Here is a 25,308-nt window from a genome sequence, read left to right as displayed (position 1 = left end):
TGGGCAAGGAATGGAAGTATGTAGAGTCAATCTCAAAGAACTACAGTTACAAGTAACCTCCATTTCCTTCAAGAATCCTCTGAATATTCCTACTCTTGGGATAGTTTGGCAAGGAGTACATAAAAGGTGGATGTAGGAACACTGAGTCCTAATTAAACAAAACAACTGAAGTACCACTTTGCCAAACTGTGCATCAGATCTGGCTGCCAAATCTAAAAAGGCACACTGTTTAGTGAAAGTGTGAGCTGAACTCCATATTTACATATTTCAATAATGGGAACATGTCTACCATATGCTACAGATGCAGCAACTGCACTGGTAGAATGAACTTTAAGAACTGTAGGAGGAGAGAGTGAAGAACTTTTATAACTGTCCTCTATATACTGTCTGACCCACTGACAGGGAATGGGCAGAGACAGCTTGACCCCTGATCAACATATGATATAAACAATGTAGCAGAGGACCTAAAGTCTTTAGTTCTGTTCAGATCAGAATGCATTCTCTGTGTCTAAATAATGTAATTAGATTTGCCCTTACGTGCCCATGGTTGGGGAAGAATACTGGTAAATTTACACACTGATTTACATCAAAAGTTACCCCAGATTCCTTCCTAAAGTGAGGTATCGGATATCTGTTTAGAAGTATCTGATCCCAGAGGCTTGACCGACAAAGTTTCTTGTAACAGAAGAGCCTGAAGTCTTGTCTAGCTATGTGGGGCTGAGGAGGGCCCCAAATAGCACAATACGAACAAGAATGCCTTTCTCCTAGGCATTTCAGCACTGAACATGCACATCGGATGTGGCGAAGACAGCCGGGCATGACAAACACCCTTTAAAACAATGTTTCTTGATCTTCAAATCTACCATGATATTGTATAAGTAATTTACTTTAAACTGAAACTTAATCTAAACCTATTTCTAAAACGAGCTTACTCTAAAACTATTAACTACTAACTAATCTAAGAATGGAAAGATTTTATATCAATGGATCCCTGCAATCTGGAGAGGTCTGTGTACATTCACCGTTGCAGCTGGAAGGAAGTGAGGCAGCAACCAGAGCCATGCTCCCTTTTATAGCCACACCCTCAGAATGTGTTAGAACATTAAAGGTGCAGGAGGGGTTTGTGAACATTCTAACCCGTACTACAACCAGAACACTGCACTGTCCAAGCTGTCAGTGCAACTCAAGAGTGTAAATATGTTCAGGACACTTGAAGAAAAGGCACCTCCCCGACACCACACAATCTCACTGCCAAATTTTATGTCTCTACTCCAACACAAAGAAGTGCTAGAGCTTCTCAATGAAATGGATTTAAGCATTTTTTTCCAGTATTACGGAGAGACACATTGTTTGCTCAAATCACACTTGGAAATGAATTAACTGCTCTAGCTGAAATTTTTCAAAAATTCAATGAACAGTTAAAGTCTGCAAGAGTTACAAGCAACTGAAAACAAGTTCTTATAATGGCAAGTATTAGGCAACCTTAACTACAGCTGGCACTACAAGCTCAGCCTACAATAAAAACATGAGATTATGTGCCCCCCCCCCCAAAATCACACTAAATCAGATTGCGTAGCTGCATTCTGTTAAATGCAGTATTGTTGATTATAGTCCATCACAAAAGTTTCACAACTGTGCAGCTCTCAGTTATCAACTAGAGTTCTGATCCAGGAAGTCACTCTGAGTGAGCGGACCCTGTATCTGTATGGAGCCTCAATGGAGTCAGTGGGTCTGCCTGTGCAGATTAAACACATCAGCTACCAACTACTCCGACTCAGGAAGACTATTCCTAATCAGAAGCCAGAGTGACAGAAGTTGATGGTACTCAGAATTAAAGACATATGTGGTTGTAAAATGGGGAATACACTTGCCTCTGCCACGTGGAGAATGAAGAGTTAAATGTTCAGAACACTACACAATGAAGTACTATATAAAACCTAAAAATTACTTTCACATGAGATTAAACACTATAAGCCAAGTCATGTAAATTATTTGGACTGGCTGTTTATGACTTTAGCACATGGTCAAGTACCAAAATACAAATCTGAGAAGTTTATTCTGGATGTTGCAAAATCTCACAATTTTAGGTGTTTTTCTTAAAGCCCCACATTCTTGAGTCAAGCTATTACATGAGAATCTCAGCTTTTTAAGATGAAAGTTGCTAGCCTGCATGGTTGTGCAGGAAAGACTGAAAATGAGACCCAAGACTAAATGCTGAAAAACAAAGAACCCCTTTTTTTAATGTCATGATTGGTTGGGGCGAGACAATATCTGAATGCTCAGAGTCAACAATACCATTGTGCTTCATTCTGTGTTTACAGTCATCTTAGGCAAACTCTTCTTACCAGAGTTAGTTTACTGCAAAACCTCAAAAAATCCTCAAGATTTGGAAAGGAAAATTACATTAACTTAAATGTAAGAGAAGGCCCACACCGAAGAGCCTGCTTTGTCCAGAGGTCCTTTTGGAGGCTCAAAATGGAAGAAAGAATGAAAAGCAGATGCATATAAGTAGTTCAGTAGTGAGGAATGCAAGTGTCATCTACCACCCTGACCAGACAGTTTATAAAACTTTTAAAAACCTAACAAGACCCTCTCGGCCACTGAAGCACTGTGTGACCTTGGGCTTGTCCCTTCAAATCCGAGAGACTTTGCTTCCCCTTTGTCTACTTAGCTTGAGAGACAGTGAGTCAAAGGCCACATTTATGATACAGAATTTTACCAACAAGTTCTCCATTGAGGATACTCTCAGTTCAGCTGCAGGAGCTAGTTTGGCACTGATGGTAGCTTCTGGCATCCTTACCTTACCTACAGGGAGGGCTGTCATCAATGCAGCTGAACCAATGGAAATGTTTCGGTGGAATTTTTTAATGCAGGTAAGTCCTAAATAAGCAGACATCCTAGGTAAACTGTGACCTTAAGCTGCAGAGCAATGCACAGGACAAGTTTCAACACTCAGTTACTGTAAACAGAAAAGGAGTACTTGTGGCACCTTAGACACTAACCAATTTATTTGAGCATAAGCTTTCGTGAGCTACAGCTCACTTCATCGGATGCATACTGTGGAAAGTGTAGAAGATCTTTTTATACACACAAAGCATGAAAAAATACCTCCCCCACCCCACTCTCCTGCTGGTAATAGCTTATGTAAAGTGATCACTCTCCTTACAATGTGTATAATAATCAAGGTGGGCCATTTCCAGCACAAATCCAGGGTTTAACAAGAACATCGGGGGGGGTGGGGGTAGGAAAAAACAAGGGGAAATAGGCTTGAATAGAGACTAGGAGTGGCTAAGTCATTATGCAAAGTAACCTAAGTTAATTGTATCCAATTTGCAAATGAATTCCAATTCAACAGAAGTTTTTTTGTTGTAATATCGCAACTTTCATGTCTGTAATCGCGTGACCAGAGAGATTGAAGTGTTCTCCGACTGGTTTATGAATGTTATAATTCTTGACATCTGATTTTTGTCCATTTATTCTTTTACGTAGAGACTGTCCAGTCTGACCAATGTACATGGCAGAGGGGCATTGCTGGCACATGATGGCATATATCACATTGGTGGATGTGCAGGTGAACGAGCCTCTGCTAGTGTGGCTGATCTTATTAGGCCCTGTGATGGTGTCCCCTGAATAGATATGTGGACACAGTTGGCAACGGGCTTTGTTGCAAGGATAGGTTCCTGGGTTAGAGGTTCTGTTGTGTGGTATGTGGTCGCTGGTGAGTATTTGCTTCAGGTTGGGGGGGGCTGTCTGTAGGCAAGGACTGGCCTGTCTCCCAAGATTTGTGAGAGTGTTGGTCATCCTTCAAGATAGGTTGTAGATCCTTAATAATGCGTTGGAGGGGTTTTAGTTGGGGGCTGAAGGTGATGGCTAGTGGCGTTCTGTTATTTTCTTTGTTAGGCCTGTCCTGTAGTAGGTGACTTCTGGGTACTCTTCTGGCTCTATCAATCTGTTTCTTCACTTCCGCAGGTGGGTATTGTAGTTGTAAGAATGCTCGATAGAGATCTCGTAGGTGTTTGCTCCAACCCCTCAGACAGAGACAAATGCGGTTGTATCGCAGAGCTTGGCTGTAGACAATGGATCGTAAACCAGTCGGAGAACACTTCAATCTCTCTGGTCACGCGATTACAGACATGAAAGTTGCGATATTACAACAAAAAAACTTCAAAACTAGACTCCAGCGAAAGACTGTTGAATTGGAATTCATTTGCAAATTGGATACAATTAACTTAGGCTTGAATAGTTACTGGGAGTGGCTAAGTCATTATGCAAGGTAACCTATTTCCCCTTGTTTTTTTCCTACCCCCTCCCCCCGCTCCTCAGACGTTCTTGTTAAACCCTGGATTTGTGCTGGAAATGGCCCACCTTGATTATCATACACATTGTAAGGAGAGTGATCACTTTACATAAGCTATTACCAGCAGGAGAGTGGGGTGGGGGAGGTATTTTTTCATGCTTTGTGTGTATAAAAAGATCTTCTACACTTTCCACAGTATGCATCCGATGAAGTGAGCTGTAGCTCACGAAAGCTTATGCTCAAATACACTGGTTAGTGTCTTAGGTACCACAAGTACTCCTTTTCTTACTGTAAATAGTTTTTATTGTTTTTAATGTAAAAAAAGCTATGAAACCATGACAACCTTATCTCTAAATCTTTGACAAGATATTTAAAGGCTATAAAATCATAAGTATTCATGTACTTGTTTTAAAGGGACATCTCCAACATCAGGTTAAAAAAGTGACTAATAATGCAACCACCACCTAAAATTATAAGAGAGCAAAAAAGTTGTGTTTATTTTATTTGTTTACTTTGTGCATTTGACCGTACTTTCAGTATACTCAGTTCCTCCTTTTGTGTTCCTGGATCTTCACACAGTAACAGGAATATACACATTTAGCTGTTTTCCTACCTTTTTTAAAAAAAAAGAAGTTGGCAAACCTCTCAGCAGCAAATTTAGTACCTGAAACTAGTTTTAATTCCTTTTTTTAAAGTTGACTACAGCAAAGATTTTTCAAAAATAGTAGCCTAAAGTGAGACTCCTAAATTCATACTAAGGCATCCATCTCATTTTCAAGAGCACTGAGCACCCAAGAGGAGGCTGCTAGATACTCAGCACTCTTGAAAAAATAACATAGGTGCCCACATATGGATTTAGGAGCCTAACTCTAGGCTACTATATCTGAAAACTGTGACCTAGATTTCAAGTGTATATATAGTCTCTATATAGTTACTCATTCCACAAAAGCTTGTTTACAAAGTTCTTTCAAAACTAAACACCAGACAGACCTACACATTATTGTAAACAATGAGCTTGCATTTAGACTCTCTTAATCAGTAACAATTATCTATTGGAAGCTAGTTAGTTGCCAAGATCTAAAAACCCTCAGAATGGTTTACCAGCTTCGACAAATCTTTAACCTAGACTGCACACACAGCACCATACTTAGAATCACGCTCTCTCTTATAAACCATCACCTTTGATTTATACTGAATTCCTCTACCATTGCAGTCCAACATCCTGTTTACTCTATGTGAAGAGGGCAAAGGTCTATTCAGAGGATAACATATCTCTTAGACCTCTCCAGCTGCAGAAGATATGCTATTTGTATTTGCTCCCAACTAAAGAAGCAGCTCCTGCTAGATACAAAATGGCAACCAAACAATTATATACAGGACTTTTACACCTGTGGTTTTCAAACTGCGGGTCACGACCCAGTACTGTAAGATACTGGGTCGCGGCGGCTTTGGTCAGCACCACCAACCAGGCCATTAAAAGTCCTGTCGGCGGTGCTGCCCAGCTAAGGCAGGCTAGTCCCTACCTGTTTTGACACTGCACTGAACCCCGGAAGCGGCCAGGAGCAGGTCCAGCTCCTAGGTGGGGGGGGCGGGGTGCCCATGGGGCTCTGCACACTGCCCAGCCCCGAGCACCAGCTCTACACTCCCATTGGATGCTGGGGCAGGCAGGGGGCAAGGTGTCTGTGACCTAGAGCCACGCGGAGCCGCTTGTGCACCTCCACCTAGGAGCCAGACCTGCTGCTGGCTGCTTCCGGAGCGCAGTGCGGTCCGCGGTGCCAGGACAGGCAGGAAGCCTGCCTTAGCCCCCCAACTGCGCCGCTGACCGGGAGCCACCCAAGTTAAGCCCACGCCCCAACCCCATGCCCCAATCCCCTGCCCCTTCCTGCACCCCAAACCCCCCTCATCCCCGGCCCCGACCCAGAGCCTGCACCCCCAGCTGAAAGTCCTGACTCCCTCCCACACCCCAACCCAAGCCCAGAGCCCCCTCCCACACCCTGAACCCCTCATTCCCAGCCCCACCCCAGATCCTCACCCCAACCCTCTTCCCCAGCCCTGAGCCCCTCCCACACCCTAAACCCCTCATCCCCAGCTCTGCTGGGTTGTGGGCATCAACAATTTTCAACTGGGTCACCAGAAAAAAAAAGTTTGAAAACCACTGTTTTACACTATAAGTGCTTTAGGACTGATAGACAAGTTTTAATTCAGCAACAAGCTTTGGGAGAGGAACATGATCAACTCGCTTGCTCAGAGGATTTTGAGTCAGGAATGCTGGGTTCACTGGTGTTATTCAGGAGGTCTGACTAGATCATCATAAAAGATTCTTCTGGCCTTAATCTATTAGGATTTCCTCCTACATGCATAGATTTGGCAATCATGTACATTCCATTGACAAGCCATTAGGAAAGCTTTTCTTTTTTTTTTTGTTAAAAACTTTCTTCAGTAGATGAGTTACTACCTTTAAATGTATTTGAGTTATAAAGCTCACAGCAACAAACAATTTCAGCCCAGAACATGTTGCTTTCTATGAAATGGTGGTCTATGAAAGTACGTCTAAACTGCAAAAAACAAAAACAAAAACTCAAGGCAGCAAGTCTCTAAACCCCGGTCAACGGACTCAAGCTCACACTACCCGGCTAAAAACAGCAGTGTAAATGTTTCGGCCGGCGATGGGCTCCGAAACCCACTGGGGAAGGAGAGGGGTGGGGGAAAGGAGAGGAAATGAGGGTATTGGAGCTCAGGCTCCAGCCCAAGCCCGAATGTGCTACTGTGCTTAAAATAGCAGTGTAGACGAGAGCTGATCCAGACGCAGAGGCTTGCTGCCACAGCTCTTTTTCTGCAATGCACACCCTTACAATCCTAGGAATTCATGGCTGACCTCTGAGTTTACTTGGCATATTTGCAGACTAACTACCCACATGATTCAAGAGATAGGCTCTTGTGCACACTCTATTTGGCACACAGAAGTAAAAAGACTGGAGGCGAACACTATAGGAATACAGACAAGCTTGAGCAATACAAGACCTCAAATCTACTCAAAGATGCAAAGTGCTATGGAAAAGAGGTTACAAACAGATTTGTCATGGAATGAAATTAAAGCTAAGTCTGCCTATTATTTTCAAGAGTAGAAGGAATCCCTTGAGATCAACTTTTTACACAACAATAGCTAAGAAAGGTATCTGGGCTCAGTGAAACTTCAGATTCACCTTGCATGTCCAGGATTGATTGTCCACTGTTTTGTCAGTACACCTCTTAGCAGCCTTTATATTTTAAGGCTACCTCTAAACTACAAGCACTACAGCAGCACAGCTGCAGCCATGAGGGAAGGGGTTTTTCCACTGATATAATTAATCCACCTTTCCAAGAGGCAGTAGCTAGTTGAACAGAAGAATTCTTCTGTTGACCTAGCTGCATCTACATTGGGGGTTAGGTTGAGCTAACTATGGTGCTCATGGTGTGATATTTTTCTTCTAATTTTTAAGTGCAGACTAAGCCTTTGCCTAGCTCCTTGCTCCGATACTTAATATTTTTACAAGTGACCAATTTATTTACCATCTAATGGTGCTACCACCTATATGATCAAAATATTTTAAAGAACAGCTACATTGTTTGTTTATTAACTGTAGCACTCCTAACATTAACTGCAAATTTGGAAGTCTCATTTTAAAACATTTATTTTAGAGTGAAATCTATTAACATGGATATTTCTTTTCTGGCTACTGTAGCAAGTAACTGAAGACACCAGTGTGACTAACATGCACGCTCAGGAGGACTAAAAATTCACTGGCCATTAAGATAGGCAATTATGGTTAATAGCACATTTTACTATATATGTTGGGAACAGTGTTCTAAAATGGACTCCTTATGTACCCCACTTGAGCATATCAAGCAAGAAAGATACCATACATTACTCAACAAGGAGTCCAGTGGCACCTTAAAGACTAACAAATTTATTTGGGCATAAGCTTTTGTGGGTAACAAACAAAAAACTGGTTCTCTTTTCTCTTGATCTTCAGTCTATTTTTCTATTCCACATCATATAATCTGATTTTATCCACGGATCTCTGATATGGGATCTTGTCAAATGCTTTTCCGAAAAAAAAAAAAAAAAAAAAAAAAAAAAAATCTAGCTCCATTAGAGTCCCTGCATTTCTCATCCATAGTGGTAGTATTTAAAAAGAACTCCAGCAGGTTATTCAAATATGGATTCCCTCTCTCTAAAAGTGTGATTGTCCAAGGCTTACCATTATACTTCTTAAAATAGTTTCAAGAATTCTTTTTTCCCTCCCAACACAAATGAGTCCTTTGCCTATAATTTTCTAGTTTCTTTCTTGACCATTTGCTCTAATGAAATTGTGTTTACCAATTCACAACCCTCAAATCTCTCTGAAATATAGTGACCAATTAAAAATTTACAGATATCCTAGTTAACTGCTTCCCGCCTGCTAGGTGATACGAGAGTACAGTACTCCTTATTATGGTGGGTTTCCCACACCCACGTCACTGCAGTGGTTAGCTACTGCCAGTAGATGGTGCAGTTTGCTACAGTATTTTGTTATGAATTGGCATTTTTTACATTAATGTCAGGGGCTCTTTTTGTTTTTGATTAAGCCTAAATTAATCAAACTTCCTTTAAAGCTCATTATTTCACAATATCAGACCTACTGCACTGTCAGCTTTAAGAGCACCCAACTGTTTTAGATTCTGTTAGTTGTATGCTACAAGTTCCTCTGTTGTTGAAGGAAAATTAATTCCCAACCTGGTCACAGGTCCACCCTTTTCCTCTCTAAAGATAGTATAAAACTTCCATACAGGGGAATAAAAACTTGTTTTGGAAAGATGTTAGCTTATAGTTACGCCTGTTATCAAAGCAACGTCCCACTTAGTTTCTGAATCCTCTGACAGTGGGTGAAGCAAACCTTCCAGGAACTAGTTGGTGTCCCTAGCCTCTGTTTGCCAGAAGCTAGGATTCGGTGACAGGGCACGGATCACTTGATGATTACCTGTCTGTTCACTCCCCGTGAGGCACCTCTGACAGTGGCCACTGTCAGAACAGGACACTGGGCTTGATGGCCCTTTAGTCTGACTCAGTATGGCCGTTCTTATGTTCTATGTAGACAATTTGCAATGTATTATTTTTGTCCCACCCCTCACCATGTTCTAAATACAACCTCAGATTCCTGCGCAAGGCTCTTTGCGTAAATCATTTATTATTTTTATTTTTGCAGGAACAGCCCAGAGGAAACTACACAGCTATGAAAGCATAGGGATGAATGCGCATCCTTCAGAATCCATCCATACTACGACAAACTGTGGAACAGGATAACACTACCTTATTTACAGAAAGAAAAGGAGTACTTGTGGCACCTTAGAGACTAACATTTATTTGAGCATAAGCTTTCGTGAGCTACAGCTCACTTCATCGGATGCATTCAGTGGAAAATACAGTGGGGAGATTTATGTACATAGAGAACATGAAACAATGGGTGTTACCATACACACTGTAACCAGAGTACCAGAAAACACCATGCTAGCCACTATGGATGTAGAAGCCCTCTACACCAACATTCCACACAAAGATGGACTACAAGCCATCAGGAACAGTATCCCCGATAATGTCACGGCAAACCTGGTGGCTGAACTTTGTGACTTTGTCCTCACCTATAACTATTTCACATTTGGGGACAACGTTTACCTTCAAATCAGTGGCACTGCTATGGGTACCTGCATGGCCCCACAGTATGCCAACATTTTTATGGCTGACTTAGAACAACGCTTCCTCAGCTCTCGTCCTCTAATGCCCCTACTCTACTTGCGCTACATTGATGACATCTTCATCATCTGGACCCATGGAAAAGAAGCCCTTGAGGAATTCCACCATGATTTCAACAATTTCCATCCCACATTCAACCTCAGCCTGGACCAGTTCACACAAGAAATCCACTTCCTGGACACTACGGTGCTAATAAACGATGGTCATATAAACACCACCCTATACCAGAAACCTACTGACCGCTATGCCTACCTACATGCTTCCAGCTTTCATCCAGACCATACCACACGATCCATTGTCTACAGCCAAGCTCTAAGATACAACCGCATTTGCTCCAACCCCTCAGACAGAGACAAACACCTACAAGAGCTCTATCAAGCATTCTTACAACTACAATACCCACCTGCGGAAGTGAAGAAACAGATTGATAGAGCCAGAAGAGTACCTAGAAGTCACCTACCACAGGACAGGCCCAACAAAGAAAATAACAGAACGCCACTAGCCATCACCTTCAGCCCCCAACTAAAACCTCTCCAACGCATCATCAAGGATCTACAACCTATCCTGAAGGAAGACCCATCACTCTCACAGATCTTGGGAGACAGGCCAGTCCTTGCTTACAGACAGCCCCGCAACCTGAAGCAAATACTCACCAGCAACCACATACCACACAACAGAACCACTAACCCAGGAACCTATCCTTGCAACAAAGCCCGTTGCCAACTGTGTCCACATATCTATTCAGGGGACACCATTATAGGGCCTAATCACATCAGCCACACTATCAGAGGCTCGTTCACCTGCGCATCTACCAATGTGATATATGCCATTGTGTGCCAGCAATGCCCCTCTGCCATGTACACTGGCCAAACTGGACAGTCTCTATGTGAAAGAATAAATGGACACAAATCAGACGTCAAGAATTACAACATTCAAAAACCAGTCGGAGAACACTTCAATCTCTCTGGTCACTCGATTACAGACCTAAAAGTGGCAATACTTCAACAAAAAAAAATTTCAAAAACAGACTCCAACGAGAGACTGCTGAATTGGAATTAATTTGCAAACTGGATACAATTAACTTAGGCTTGAATAGAGACTGGGAGTGGATGGGTCATTACACAAAGTAAAACTATTTCCCCATGTTCATCCATCCCCCCCACCTCCCACTGCTCCTCAGATGTTCTTGTCAACTGCTAGAAATGGCCCACCTTGATTATCACTACAAAAGGTTCCCCCCCGCCCCCCCTCTCTCCTGCTGGTAATAGCTCACCTTAAGTGATCAGTCTGGTTACAGTGTGTATGGTAACACCCATTGTTTCATGTTCTCTATGTATATAAATCTCCCCACTGTATTTTCCACTGAATGCGTCCGATGAAGTGAGCTGTAGCTCACAAAAGCTTATGCTCAAATAAATTTGTTAGTCTCTAAGGTGTGACAAGTACTCCTTTTCTTTTTGCGAATACAGACTAACACGGCTGCTACTCTGAAAACTACCCTATTTGGTGATCTTTTCCAGGTCCACTTTCATCAGAAATGTAACGTTTGATTATTTATTTGTATTGTGGTAACCCGTAGAGGCCTCAGCCCACTGTGCTAAACACTATACAAACATAACAAAGACAGTCCTTGCCTTGAGGAGCTTATATTCTAAGTATAAGAGAAGACACAACAGGTGAAAACAGACATGACAGGATTTGAAGGCATCATGGCAGGGGTCAGTTTTAAGGAGGATCTAGGAAGATTCTGAACTTCATCCGTGTATCAGATTCAGCATCGCACCTCAAGTGCACATTTTAAAAGTTACTGTACCAAAATATTCCTGGAAAAATAGCATATGAACAAGTTAATATTTTCATTTCTAGGCCCTCTCAAAAGATCAAACTGATGGCAAGCAATGATAAAGTCCTCCAGATTCCAAATATCCATTTTCATTCTTGTCTTCTGATCCACTGACAAACAAACAATTTAAAATAAGAGTTTTCAGGACCTGCAATGCTTTGTGTTCCACTATGGCAGAACTAGCCAGCAGAAGGAGCATAAGGCCATTAACCCCATTCCCAGGGCTGTGATGACATCTTTGAAATGATCCAATGTACTAGTGCTCAAACAAGGACAAAAACAAAGAGCCATGTTAATTTCAGCTCCACTGAAACACAAACAAATGAACAAAAGTGTTCACCAAACAAAAGGAGGAGACTGGTGGGGAATAAAGCTGAAGCGTTTACACATTGCCCTGAAAATAAAAAATTTAAAAAACATCAAAGAAGCTAAATCCAGTATCTTTATTAACATCTGGGCTGGAAAAAAAAAACAAAAAACCAGATATCCAGATTTGTACAGATTGAACAAATCTGAAAAGACTGAACTGCTCATGAATTCTCCTCATTAGTTTGCTTTTCACAACATTTTGAAAGCCGATTGTCACGGATGTGCAGAAGGATCATTTGGGCATTTAGGATTCCCTCTCCATCCCCTTGCAAAGTCAATGCCAGAAATATTTACAAAACGCTTTCAACTGATTTTTTAAAACTACTCCTAACATTAAACAAACTATTCTTAAAAGGACACAATCAATTTAAACACACTTCTGCATGGAAATGGTGTACTTACTATCATTACAAGTAACACACCCAAGAGGACAAACTGAACAAGTTTAGAGAAAAACATTTCTAGTCTTAAAACTTATATACTTTGAGCATTTGTTAGCGTATTGTTGGTATATCCACTTCCACTGTTTCCCTCAGTTGCACCCCAATCCTGCAACAGTTGTTCCTATAGTCAAAGCCCTGCATCTGCAGAGAAAAACTGGGAGGATCAGAATTTTAGTCAGTTTCCTCTAGTTGTATAGGTCTTTCATAAATTAACAGGGGAGAGAAACATCTTAAAAACCCAGAACAAAACAAAAACAGGAAAATCTGGTTGTAAAACCATAAGAGTTGGCAGTGGGACTCAAGAGCAAGTGCAGTAACTGAAACTTTTAACCAATTTTTAAAAAGAATTAAGTAGGGATACACCAACAAAAATGTGAAAATTCAAGCTTAAAGAGGGTCAGTCTCACACATTTGGCATTTCTTACTTTTGCCATTTTATAAGAGCAACTTAAACATAAAGAAAGAGCAATAAGAACACAAAGATTGCCATTAGACATTTGAATCAGATATTTTTAAAGTGTGCAATTTCTCCTATACCACTAATTTATACTCTTTCCAAGTGTACTTGTTTGGTCTAAGGCTCTTTTGTGTTCCAAACATAAGCCTTACCATAAAGGCAGTTACTAGAATACAATCATATGTTTAAACACCTGCACATTGCTGCTTTATTTTTAAATATCCTCCACTGACCAGTTTGGAGATGAAGTTTGTTAATTTTACAATGATTAAACATTCCTAACTATTTGCCTTGAGTAACTGCAAGATAGATAGATAAATAAAATGGGGTCAGCATTAGATCCTAGGTTATTATCTATAAACAGATATAACTGTTTTAACAGCTTTAACTATATAAAGTACTTAAGTATACTATGATGAATGCCAAACACTTTTATATAGTATTATGGCTACAATATGCTGATTTTTGTTTAGCTGAATCATCATTACATCTGAAGCAGCCCAATTATCCTAAACAGCTCCTAAGACAGCATTTATTTCAATTTGGCTAAACACAGAGGAAGTAATTTTAAACTTATTGTTTGTCCCTTCTATGGATTGTTTTCCCCAAGAAGATCAATGATGGATTGGGTTCTCAAAATGTACAGGTGTTTGTTTACAATTACCTGAAATTTAGAAGGGTGCAATAACCCCTCTCTTATGTTATGTTCCTTCAAAAACTTTTGCGTTACTCCATGACTTCTCCTAGCCTCTGCTATGTAAATATGAGGGAGAGACAAGGCTCTTTTTATATTTAATTTGTTAGGATCCTTTCATGTGCAATGAAAGCTATAATGATACAAATGTCATCTCTGCATTCACTTCTATATTAAGATTCTTTAAAAGTAGGATCCCAAAAACCTTTATATGAGAAAAAAAAATCCTGTTACTTAGACTAAGGGTTTACATTAGAAAGCATCTGAAAACCTTAATTACACACCTGAGTGGAAGTTTTACAACTCTGTCATGACTGCAAGAGATGGAAGGTGGTGGTCAACAACCACTGCATCAGAGATGTCACTTGAAGAGAGACTTATTACAGAAATGTCCAAAGTTCAAATTTCTCAAGAAATTAGATCCCTATTTCCATGGAGCAGGAAAGAAGGATGAGCTGAACAAAAATATTTAGCTAGCAGACACTGTGATAGTTGGTAGGGGAAGAAAAAGTGCTGGAAGGAAACTTCCAACATAAATGAAAAATTCAAGCATGTTATCAATCTAAGTACCAGCACTATAGAAAGCAAACACTTATTTCATTTAAAAAGCATCTGTGCTCATAGGATTAGAGTAAGAATCCTATGATGGTGGAATCTCCATCCTTAGAGGTTTCTAAGGCCTAGCTTGACAAAGCCCTGCTGGGATGATTTTGTTCGGGTTGGTCCTGCTTTGAGCAGGGGGTTGGACTAGATAACCTCCTGAGGTCTCTTCCAACCCTAATCTTCTATGATTCTAAGATGCTTGCATACCAGGAACAAGGGAACAACCTCCTAGGACTTTTGTAACCCTGCACTCTTATAGGGCTCTTTGGTGAAAAAGTTATATGCTTCTATACTGGCTAATACAGTTCAGAGTCTGTACAGTAAATATAATGGTTTCTTTATCTTATACAACAGCAATACTCTAAATTATGACATATTTCATTATCTTTACTACTCAAATTTGGAAATAATAATAATATAGCTATCACAGCAAAATAACATGGTTGTTAGTGTCAAGTACCTTTCTGTGACTAATTACCAGTTTTACTCTCTTCAGTACTGAATCAAATACCTACTCCTTTCAGAAAACATTCCTAGAGTAACAAGTTTCAGAGTGGTAGCCATGTTAATCTGTATCAGCAAAAACAACAAGGAGTCCTTGTGGCACCTTACAGACTAACAAATTTATTTGGGAATAAACTTTTGTGGGCTAAAACCCTCTTTGTCAGATGCATGGAGCCTGATGAAGTGGGTTTTAGCCCACGAAAGTTTATGCCCAAATAAATTTGTTAGTCTGTAAGGTGCTATATGTATTCCTCTAGTAGTGTGTTCTGACACATTAAGTATTTCCTGATCTTTCCTTCAGGTAATCACTGGAGAATTACTCAGGTTTCTGCTAGAAGCTGGCTTACTAGTGTTCTGCAATGCCATCCAGCTAATCCCAGTTTGATTGCTGGCCTATTCCTTTATAAATTAAGAGTACTGCAGTCATAAAACATTCATCCCTTAAGGGTGAAGAAGTTATTTATGTCATCCATCTATGGAGATGGATTAACAAGTACTGAAGAATCCTGTGGAGTTCTCTGAAGAAAGAAGGGTTCAAGAACTGAGATCCTTGATGGAGAGAAAGGTAAAATGGGAGGCAGGAGAGAACAGAAAGGGCAGTATTTAAAGTTCAATGAGGGAAGTGGAGGACAAAGGGTGGGGGGGTGAGAAAACCTGGATTTGTGCTGGAAATGGCCCAACTTGATTATCATACACATTGTAAGGAAAGTGATCACTTTAGATAAGCTGTTACCAGCAGGAGATTGGGGTGGGAGGAGGTATTTTTTCATGCTTTTTGTGTGTATATAATAAGATCTTCTATACTTTCCACAGTATGCATCCGATGAAGTGAGCTGTAGCTCACGAAAGCTTATGCTCAAATAAATTGGTTAGTCTCTAAGGTGCCACAAGTACTCCTTTCCTTTTTGCGAATACAGACTAACACGGCTGTTACTCTGAAACCTACACAATACAGGATAGCTGCAGTGCCCTAGGCAGAACATCAGCCTTAATTTCAATTTGAATGTCATGGAGTTCAGGGTTTAAGTCAACTGTATCACACGAACCCAAGTTTTGCTTTTTCTGTTGTGGCAGTCTCAAAAAAAGCCCTGTGCATTAACAGATATTTGCTCACCCATGAGCTTAAGCACAAAGCTCTGTAGACTGTTTTTCATTCCCCTTTTTCCTAAGTTTTACTGGAGCATCCAAGAAACAGCAAGAACTAGTTCAGATCCAAAGCAAACACCCCCTCTTACATGTCTCCCGCAGAAATTTGGGGGGAGGGGGAGGTGCAACCCACCCAAACCCCCAGGTAGAGAAAACGCGCCTCGAGCGCTGACCCGCCAGACACAGACCGTTCAACCTGCTCCACCTCGGCGCCCGCCCGGGAGTCGCTCCGGAGCATCTGTAACAACCAGGTCCCGGCCCGCGGGAGCCGTAGCACAGCAGCGCTGAAATGCAGCCACCTCTGGGGAGAGCAGCCAAGGCACCAGGCAAGGACCAGCCCCCACATAGAGCCATGGGGGCGGGGAGAGATCAGCCCCCACATAGAGCAACCCGGGGTCAAAGGCTCTGCCCTCAGCAGCTTCCCGCCCAGTCACCCCCCTTTCCCACGCTCTCCCCACCATCACCCCAGACTTCCCCTCCACCCCGCAACCCCCGATAGAGCGGAGCGCGGCCGGGCCGCAGCCAGCGCTAGACAGACGCAAACCAAGCAGTTGTTGCTTAGGACCCCGAGCAGCCTGGGGGTGGGGGGGGCTATTAATTTGTGCTGCTTGCAGAGGGGCCCCCCCACTAGTTAATATCCCTGCTCAGGGCCGCCCGCGGGTTAGCAGCGGCGCTGCGCCGGTCGCGTTACCGGCGCTAGGAAGCCGCAGCCGCCCGCACCCCGCCGGATACCTGAAAATGAGCTAGGAGCGTCCTGCCCGGCCGAGCCCCGGCCCGCGGCGGGGGGCAGGGTCGCTGCTGCCCCGAACACGCCACGAGGCACCTGGAAGCTGCCACCCCGGCAGCGCGCGGAGCAGCAGCCTAAGAGCTTGCGGGACGCTGCCGCGACCCGTCCAGATCACGTGACGGGAGGGGGCGAGAAACCCAACACTCGTCACGTGCTCCCAGAACCCCGCCCCTTTCCCTGTTCGGGATCCGGGCGCAAGGAACCGAACTCCTCCTCCGGGGCCTCACGCGGAGAGTGACAGGTCCCGCCCACTTTCACCGCCCATTGGGTGCTTGCCCCGGCCTCAGCAGCAGACGAGACTGAGGCGCTGCGCTCTGATTGGCCGGCGGTGTCAGGCTCTGACAAACCTTAAAGAAAGAACCGTAACGGACCGCCTCTCCGCATGCGCCGTGGTTGTTATGTAGTCGGGAGCCCGGGAGCAATGTCTCCGCGCCACCGCCGCCGCGCGGGGAGCCCGCGAGCTGGCCAGGGGCAGAGCGCGCCCGGCGCGTAACCCTTGCCCCTCCCCCCGCTCTCGCCCGGCGGGGAGGGGCGCCCCCAGTTCCCCGGGGGGGGGGACACGGGCTGGAGGGGCGGTGGGAAGAGCGGCGGGTGGGGGAAGCCCAGGGGTGGGGCGGGCGCCTACCAGGTGGTGTTTCCGGAGCCCTTCAGACGCTCCGCGCGGCAGCCCCGGGGCCGGAGGGGCGCTCGCCATCTCCCTGGGGGCGCCGGTCAGGAAGGGCCTGCCCCGAGTCACACGGCAGAGCTTGGCTGTGCCCAGCCCTTTGCCCTGCGGCTGGAGTTGCGGTGGGGAAAGCGGGCTGCACTGATCCGGCTTTTTCTGCCGGCGCTTCCTGCTGCCGGAACAGCTCTCCTGCTGGGCGCGGGGTTGCTATGCAAACAGCCTGGGCAAGAGCAAAGAGACTGAAGGAGGCTTGGCTTCCTCTGCAGCGGTAAGTTAGCAGCCTTCGACCTTGAGCAGAGTTCAGCAACGTTGTATAGCATCAGCAACATTGCGTTTGCTTACTTAGAAAGTTAACATTTTCTAAAATTAAGAACCCAGTGACATACCCCAGGATACAATCTGGAGTGATGGAGAGCTGTGTCCCCTCAGTTCTCCAACATGGGGTGCCTTTCTCACTGCTCAGGTCTGATCCTGGTCTGCTCACACAGCCTCCAACATGTAAATCACTCAGCTATAGTGTAAAAGTCCCGTAGCCAGCAACTCTTGAATTTCACTGCAGGGCAGCACCAGCAAACTCCCAGTCCCAGACTTTCCCCCAGAAAGTATGTCTTGTACTTCAGAGCAACCTTCTGGACACTACAAGCTCATATAAAGTCCATCATTTAATTAATAGAAAATTATATACACAAATCCGGTTATCCCAAATGAAGTTTCCCAAACACTTCGGTCCAAACACACCAGTTTAGATAAAACAAATGTATTAACTACAGAAAGATTTTAAGTGACTACAAATAAAGAATGATTAGGGGACTGGAACACATGACTTATGAGGAGAGGCTGAGGGAACTGGGATTGTTTAGTCTGCGGAAGAGAAGAATGAGGGGGGATTTGATAGCTGCTTTCAACTACCTGAAAGGGGGTTCCAAAGAGGATGGATCTAGATTGTGCCAGTGGTAGCTGATGACAGAACAAGGAGTAATGGTCTCAAGTTGCAGTGGGGGAGACTTAGGGTGGATGTTAGGAAAAACTTTTTCACTAGGAGGGTGGTGAAGCGCTGGAATGCGTTACCTAGGGAGGTGGTGAAATCCCCCTCCTTATAGGTTTTTAAGGTCAGGCTTGACAAAGCCCTGGCTGGGATGATTTAGTAGGGGCTTGGTCCTGCTTCGGGCAGGGGGTTGGACTAGATGACTTCCTGAGGTCCCTTCCAACCCTGAAATTCTATGATTCTAAATAAAAAGGTAAAATGCAACTAATATCTAACTTAACAAGCTAAGTGAATTTTAAGCAAAGGTCTCTCTCACCATAAGTTCCAACAGTCTTAACTGGCTGAATCCTTCAGTCAGGATCTCCCCCCAGCCCAGTGCTGCTTCCTTTCAAGTGCTGATGCCATTAGTATAGAGAAAGGGAAGGATGATTTGGGGTGTCTGCCCTCTCCTCTAAGAGCACTTTGTCTTGCACAAGAATCATCTGGGGAAAGTCTGTGTGGACAGGAACCTTAAGGTGCTTCTTTATCAAAATGTAGACTTTTTGCCTACACCCTCTTTCCTGTGGAAGACTGGCCACTGAATCAGATGAAGGTCCACTTGACCTTGAGACGTTGATTAGCCTTTTGTCTCTGGGGAACTGGTGTGTGACTGCCCTCCAAAACATGGCTTAGTAATATCATATAGTGGAATCTGATTTTACATACAGCCGCATATTTTACCAGAACCTAATGATCAGCAAATAATATGTTTTAAAATGATACCTCACAGGGCATACTTTGTACAAAATGTATCATAGTCCTATAAGGGGGTGAAATAGGGGTACCCTCCCTGCAAGCAACCTCATTATTCCCACCTGCCCCACATCTTGAGTAGCATGTCCCTTCACTGCTGCAGCTTATGGCTCAGTACACTCACCCCCACACCTGTAGCTACCCAGCTGTTGTAGGATGGCCTATGGATTTTCACTTGTTCTAAACATCTCTTTGAAGAATAAAGGTGTCAAAATGTTCAGCTAATACAATGATACAGTGTTATTGAGCATTCTTGGACAAAATAACACTTGTTATACTTCTGCTGTGGTTCTTTTTCAAATTTGTTGTAGAAGGGAGAAAATATTTGAAAACAAACTAGAAAGAGCTCTCCTATTGACATAGTGCTGTGCACTCTACCACTAATGCTGGCGTAATTTGTGTCGCTCAGAGGGGTGGAATATTCACACGCCCTGAGTGACATACATTTTGCCGACTTAAGTGGTAGTGTAGACATAGCCTAAGAAATCTCTGGTACTACAATTTGGATGTCTATTCAGCTTGAAGGTGTGTTATTAACAATTAAGTGCATAGGGCAGTATTGGCCATTGTTTGTTTATTCAAACATCTGACTGCATTTGTCTGAAATTCTAGGCATAATACAGCTATAGATGGAATCAATGCCATGGTCATATATAGTGCCCATCAATAGAAAGGGAAATAAGGACAACCCAGGGAATTACAAACCAGTCAGCTTAACTTCTGTACCCGGAAAAATAATGGAGCAAATAAGTAAGCAATCAATTTGCAAACATCTAGAAGATAAAAAGGTGACAAGTAACAGTCAGCATGGATTTGTCAAGAACAAGTTGTGTCAAACCAACCGGATAGCTTTCTTTGACAGTGTAACAAGTCTCGTGGGGGGGTGGGGGAGAGAAGCAGTGGATGTGGTATATCTTGACTTTAGTAAAACTTTTGATACTGTCTCGCATGACCTTTTCATAAACAAACTAGGGAAATTAAACCTAGATGGAGCTACTATAAGGTGGGTGCAAAACTGGTTGGGAAACCAATCCCAGAGAGTAGTTATCAGTGGTTCACAGTCATGCTGGAAGGGCATAGCGAGTGGGGTCCCACACGGATGAGTTATGAGTCTGGTTCTGTTCAGTATCTTCATCAATGATTTAGATAATGGCATAGAGAGTACACTTATCAAGTTTGGATGATACCAAGATGGGAGGGCTTACAAGTGCTTTGGAGGATAGGATTAAAATTAGAGTCATCAAGTGATTGAAAAAATTAATCACCCTCACCTGCTGCCCCAATCCAGAGCCTTCACCCAGCAACCACCCTCCCTCCCAGAGCCTGCAACCCAATCCCCTGCCCCAGCCCAGGGCCTGCACCCCAGACCTCTTCCCCCCACCCAAACTCCCTCCCAGAGCCTTAGGCAGGTGGGGGGTGGAGTTTGGGAGGGGGCAGGTTCTGGGCACCACCAAAATTTCTACAAGCCTGCCACCCCTGGTAGCTGGTGTTGCAAGATATTTACGTGCCATACGTGCTACAGATTCATATGTCCCTTCATGCTTCAACCACCATTCCAGAGGACATGCTTCCATGCTATTGATGGGTTCTGCTTGATGACGATCCAGAAAATGAACATGCGTCAGTCTGCTCTGTTCATCATCTGAGTCAGATGCCACCAGCAGAAGGTTGATTTTCTGTAGTTTCCGCATCAGAGTGTTGCTCTTTTAAGTCTTCTGAAAGCATGCGCCACACCTTGTCCCTCTCAGATTTTGGGCAGCACTTCAGATTCTTAAACCTCGGGTCGAGTGTTGTAGCTATTTTTAGAAATCTCACATTGGTACCTTTGCATTTGTCAAATCTGCTGTGAAAGTGTTCTTAAAACGAACATGTGCTGGCTGGGTCATCATCCAAGACTGCTATAACATGAAATATATGGCAGAATGCGGGTAAAATAGAGCAGGAGACATACAATTTTTCCCCAAAGGAGTAGTGTCACAAATTGATGCATTCTTTTTTTTAATGAGCATCATCAGCATGGAAGCATGTCCTCTGGAATGGTGGCTGAAGCATGAATGGGCATACAAATGTTTAGTGTGGCATGTAAATATCTTGCAACGCCGGCTACAAAAAGTGCCATGTGAACACCTGTTCTCACTTTCAGGTGACATTGTAAATAAGAAGCAGTCAGCAGTATCTCCCGTAAATGTAAACAAACTTGTTTGTCTTAGCGATTGGCAGAAGAAGTAGGACTGAGTGGACTTGTAGGCTCTAAAGTTTTACCCTGTTGTGTTTTTGAGTGCAGTTATGTAACCAAAAAAAAAAAAAATCTGCATTTGTAAGTTACACTTTCAGGATAAAGAGATTGCACTTCAGTACTTGTATGAGGTGAATTGAAAAATACTGTTTCTTTTGTTTATCATTTTTACAGTACATATATTTATAATCAAATAATATAAATTGAGCACTTTATATTGTGTTGTAATTGAAATCAACACTGAAAATGTAGGAAAAATTCCAAAAATATTTAAGAAATTTCAATTGTTATAAGTGCGATTAATCACAGTTAATTTTTTTGAGTTAATTACATGAGTTAACTGTGATTAATTGACAGCCCTAATTAAAATTCAAAATGATCTGGACAAACTGGAGGAATAGTCTGAAGTAAATAGGATGAAATTCAATAAGGACAAATGCAAAGTACTCCATTTAGGAAGGAACAATCAGTTGCACACATACAAAATGGGAAATGACTGCCTAGGATGGAGTACTGCGGAAAGGGATCTGGGAAGCAACAGTGTAACACTGTTGCAAAAAAAGCAAACATCATTCTGAGATGTATTAACAGGAGTGTTGTAAGCAAGACACAAGAAGTAATTCTTCCGCTCTATTCTCCACTGATTAGGCCTCAGTTATAGTGTTGTGTCCAGTTCTGGGCGCCACATTTCAGGAAAGATGTGGACAAATTGGAGAGAGTCCAGAGAAGAGCAACAAAAATTATTAAAGGTCTAGAAAACATGACCTATGAGGGAAGATTGAAAAAATTGGGTTTGTTTAGTCTGGAAAAGAGAAGACTGAGAGGGGACATGATAATAGGTTTCAGGTACGTAAAAGGTTGTTACAAGGAGGAGAGAGAAAAAAAAATTTCTTAACCTCTGAGGATAGGACAAGCAGCAACAGGCGTAAATTGCAGCAAGGGCGGTTTAGGTTGGACATTAGGAAAAACATCCTAACTGTCAGGGTGGTTAAGCACTGGAATAGATTGCTAAGAGAGGTTGTGGAATCTCCATCATTGGAGATTTTTAAGAGCAGGTTAAACAAACACCTGTCAGGGATGGTCTAGATAATACTGAGTCCTGCCACGAGTGCAGGGGACTGGACTAGGTGACCTCTCAAAGTCCCTTCCAGTCCTATGATTCTTAGTCCAGTATCCTGTTTCAGACAGCAACCAGTACCAGATTCTTCAGAGGAAGATGTAAGATACTCTGCAGCAGGTAGATGTAATATAATCATTGTAATACAGCTCACAAAACAGGACATCTGAACATGAGCTATACCTGTAAATCTTAAGGGATAGAAGGACCTCTACAACCTTCTCTCAGCCCCTTCTCTCTTGGATCCTTCAGTGAGCCCCCAATCAAACCTTCTTCCGTATGGAAAGTAGGTGGATGTTGCAGGATGCCTTGAAGGTCTCCAAATCCAGGTTCTGCCATATAGAGTGCATGGCAATAGTCTAACCTTGGGAAGTTCCACCTCCAAGAGAAAAGGACACAACCTACTTACTATTTGTAAAGAAGCAGAGCCTATGCTCCATTGTGCTAGGCACTGTACACATTTATAACAAAAAGATAGACTCTTTCAGAAAGGGACAATTTACCAAGATTATGCTTGCTCCCTAAATTGGTCTTCTAGCCTCATTGCCATCATTACTCCATAGCTCCAAGAATTTATTTCTTTTTCCACTCCCATGCTTTTTGGTCACACATGGGATAACAAATGTTTTACCCCCTTTTTAATCTGCTATTTTCTGCTGCTGAATATGTGCACTTTGTCATATACACAGAGATTCTCCCAGATGAGCTTAAAGTGTGGCAAATAAACCAAGGATCTAGATTTTGGAGTGAGATACAAAATAAAAGATACAGTCTTTTATTGCTGTAAAACTAGGATACCCTAGCCATTGTGAAGAGCTTGGTATAATGGAGATCAGAAATTAATGTTGTGTTTTTATTCTAGTCCACATCCAAAACAACTGCATGATTATCAGCTTCTGCTCATTAGGGACCTGGGACTGTAATTACGTTAGTATTTGGGATCCCAATTGAAGTACATTACCAGTGATTTGAAGGGAAAATTTACATAACTCCTGCCAGGCTGTAGCCAATTATATTTGTCTCTCACAGACACAACAAGCCTCACACTTATACAAACTTTTAGCAAAGAAATAAACATGATCTGTAAATAATGGCTTTTAAACTTCATTAAATAAAAACAGATCAAAAAGCCACTAATTGTTCTTGATTTCCCTGTAGAAACTAGACTACAGTGTAAGCAATTCTCCATTTTTGTAGCTCTGATGTGAAGCCTCCCTTCCTATTTATCAGATTTAGGTGCCAGTCCTGCACTGAGCTTTGCATGTGCACAGGATTCTGCCTGCACAGACTTCACTGTTGGATTGTAGACTTAGGCATTATTCACACTACACAGTTTTGTGGACAAAACAGTGGAGGTGTATGCATAACAATGTTCCTCCGACTGATTTAACTGACTGCTACACCAACCTAATAAAATCACCTCAACGAGCAGAATAGATCTTTTTCTGACAAAGTTAGAGCGATGCAGTGTCAGTGTGGACACTGCACTTGCTTATGTCGCCCTAAGTGGCCTCCAGGAGGTGTCCCGCAATTCCCATCATGACCGCTCTGGTAAGCAGTTTCTATTCTGCTGCCCTATAGCCAGGTATACAGGTATGTGCCCCTCCTGCTTTAAAGCCCCAGGAATTTTTGAAATTCCACTTCCTGTTTACTCAGCATGGACAGCTCACATTGCATCTTCCCAGCTGGCCATGCTGACTTTCTGCAGCAAATGGGCTCCCATGTGGAGTACACTGGAATTACTGGATCTGTGGGGAGAAGAGGCTGTGCAGTCACAGCTCCGATACAGCCATAGGAACTTTGACACTGATGAGCAGATTGCTTGTGGCACAGATGAGAAGGGGCATGAAAGGGACATGCAGCAGTTCCATGCTAAGATCAAGGAGCTGAGGCAGGCATACCAGAAGGCAAAGGAGGCCGACCATTGCTCTGGTGCAGTGCCAAAAACATGCCACTTCTACAAGGAGCTGCATGCCATCCTCAGCAGCGACCCCAACTCCACAGCCAAGAGCCCTGTGGATACTTGGGGGAGACCGGAGGCAGCAGCCAGCAGAGTCAACCCTGGGGATGAAGTGATGGACGAGGAGGCCAAGTTGGAGGAGGATGTGGGATAGACAACAGGCTTGTCCGGTGGCGTGGCAAGCCAGGACCTCTTTGTGACTCCAGAGGGGTCTAGCCAGTCCCAGCAGTCCGGCTCTGACATTCCTGAAGCAGGGAGGGGAGCTCCAGTAAGTACTTATTTTTCTTTGATAGTGCATGATAGGATGAGGTAAAGGTATCCTTTATTTGGTTACGTGGTGCACGTGGGAGAAGGGATCGAAGTTAACAACACTAAGTACTGTTCGCATCTGTTTCACATTCCCCTATAAAGCAGGGCCCTGTGGAAAAGTTTGTTTATGGACACTGAGATCTCCTGCGAATCCTCCATAGAGATCACTAGGAAACTTTCTCGCAGATACTCTGCAATCCTCTGCTGAAGACTCCTTAGCAGAGTTGCTTTGTTTCTTCCCCCATTGTAGGAAATTTTGCCATGCCAATCTGCAATTACTTCTGGAGGAACCAAAGTAGCATACGGACCTGGTCTGAAGCTGCATACATGCA

The 25,308-nt window shown here is 43.2% G+C and overlaps 1 protein-coding gene across 11 annotated transcripts in view; it reads right to left on the bottom strand.

Annotated features, from left to right (window-relative positions):
* Positions 1-25,308, bottom strand: part of RCBTB1 (RCC1 and BTB domain containing protein 1) — a 77,249-nt gene that overhangs the window by 47,655 nt on the left and 4,286 nt on the right. For 3 of the 11 annotated variants that reach the window (XR_005224482.2, XM_043532908.1, XM_037893434.2), the window contains exon 1: positions 17,539-17,753. The exons of 1 other annotated variant lie outside the window; for it this stretch is intronic. Coding sequence is in view for 3 of the 10 variants with exons in the window: in XM_043532908.1 (XP_043388843.1) it covers positions 17,539-17,607 (69 nt within the window). In the remaining 7 variants the exon portion in view is untranslated. Of the gene's footprint in view, positions 1-14,157; positions 14,183-16,858; positions 17,063-17,538; positions 17,778-25,308 lie in introns of those variants that run through there. 7 more of the 11 variants (XM_037893436.2, XM_037893437.2, XM_043532930.1 and 4 more) reach the window with 5 other exon arrangements.

This window comes from Chelonia mydas, chromosome 1 (assembly GCF_015237465.2).
Source record: "Chelonia mydas isolate rCheMyd1 chromosome 1, rCheMyd1.pri.v2, whole genome shotgun sequence".
Taxonomy (NCBI): domain Eukaryota; kingdom Metazoa; phylum Chordata; order Testudines; family Cheloniidae; genus Chelonia; species Chelonia mydas.
The sequence above is the reverse complement of the archived record's forward strand: the minus strand, read 5'-3'. Positions and strand labels throughout refer to the sequence as shown.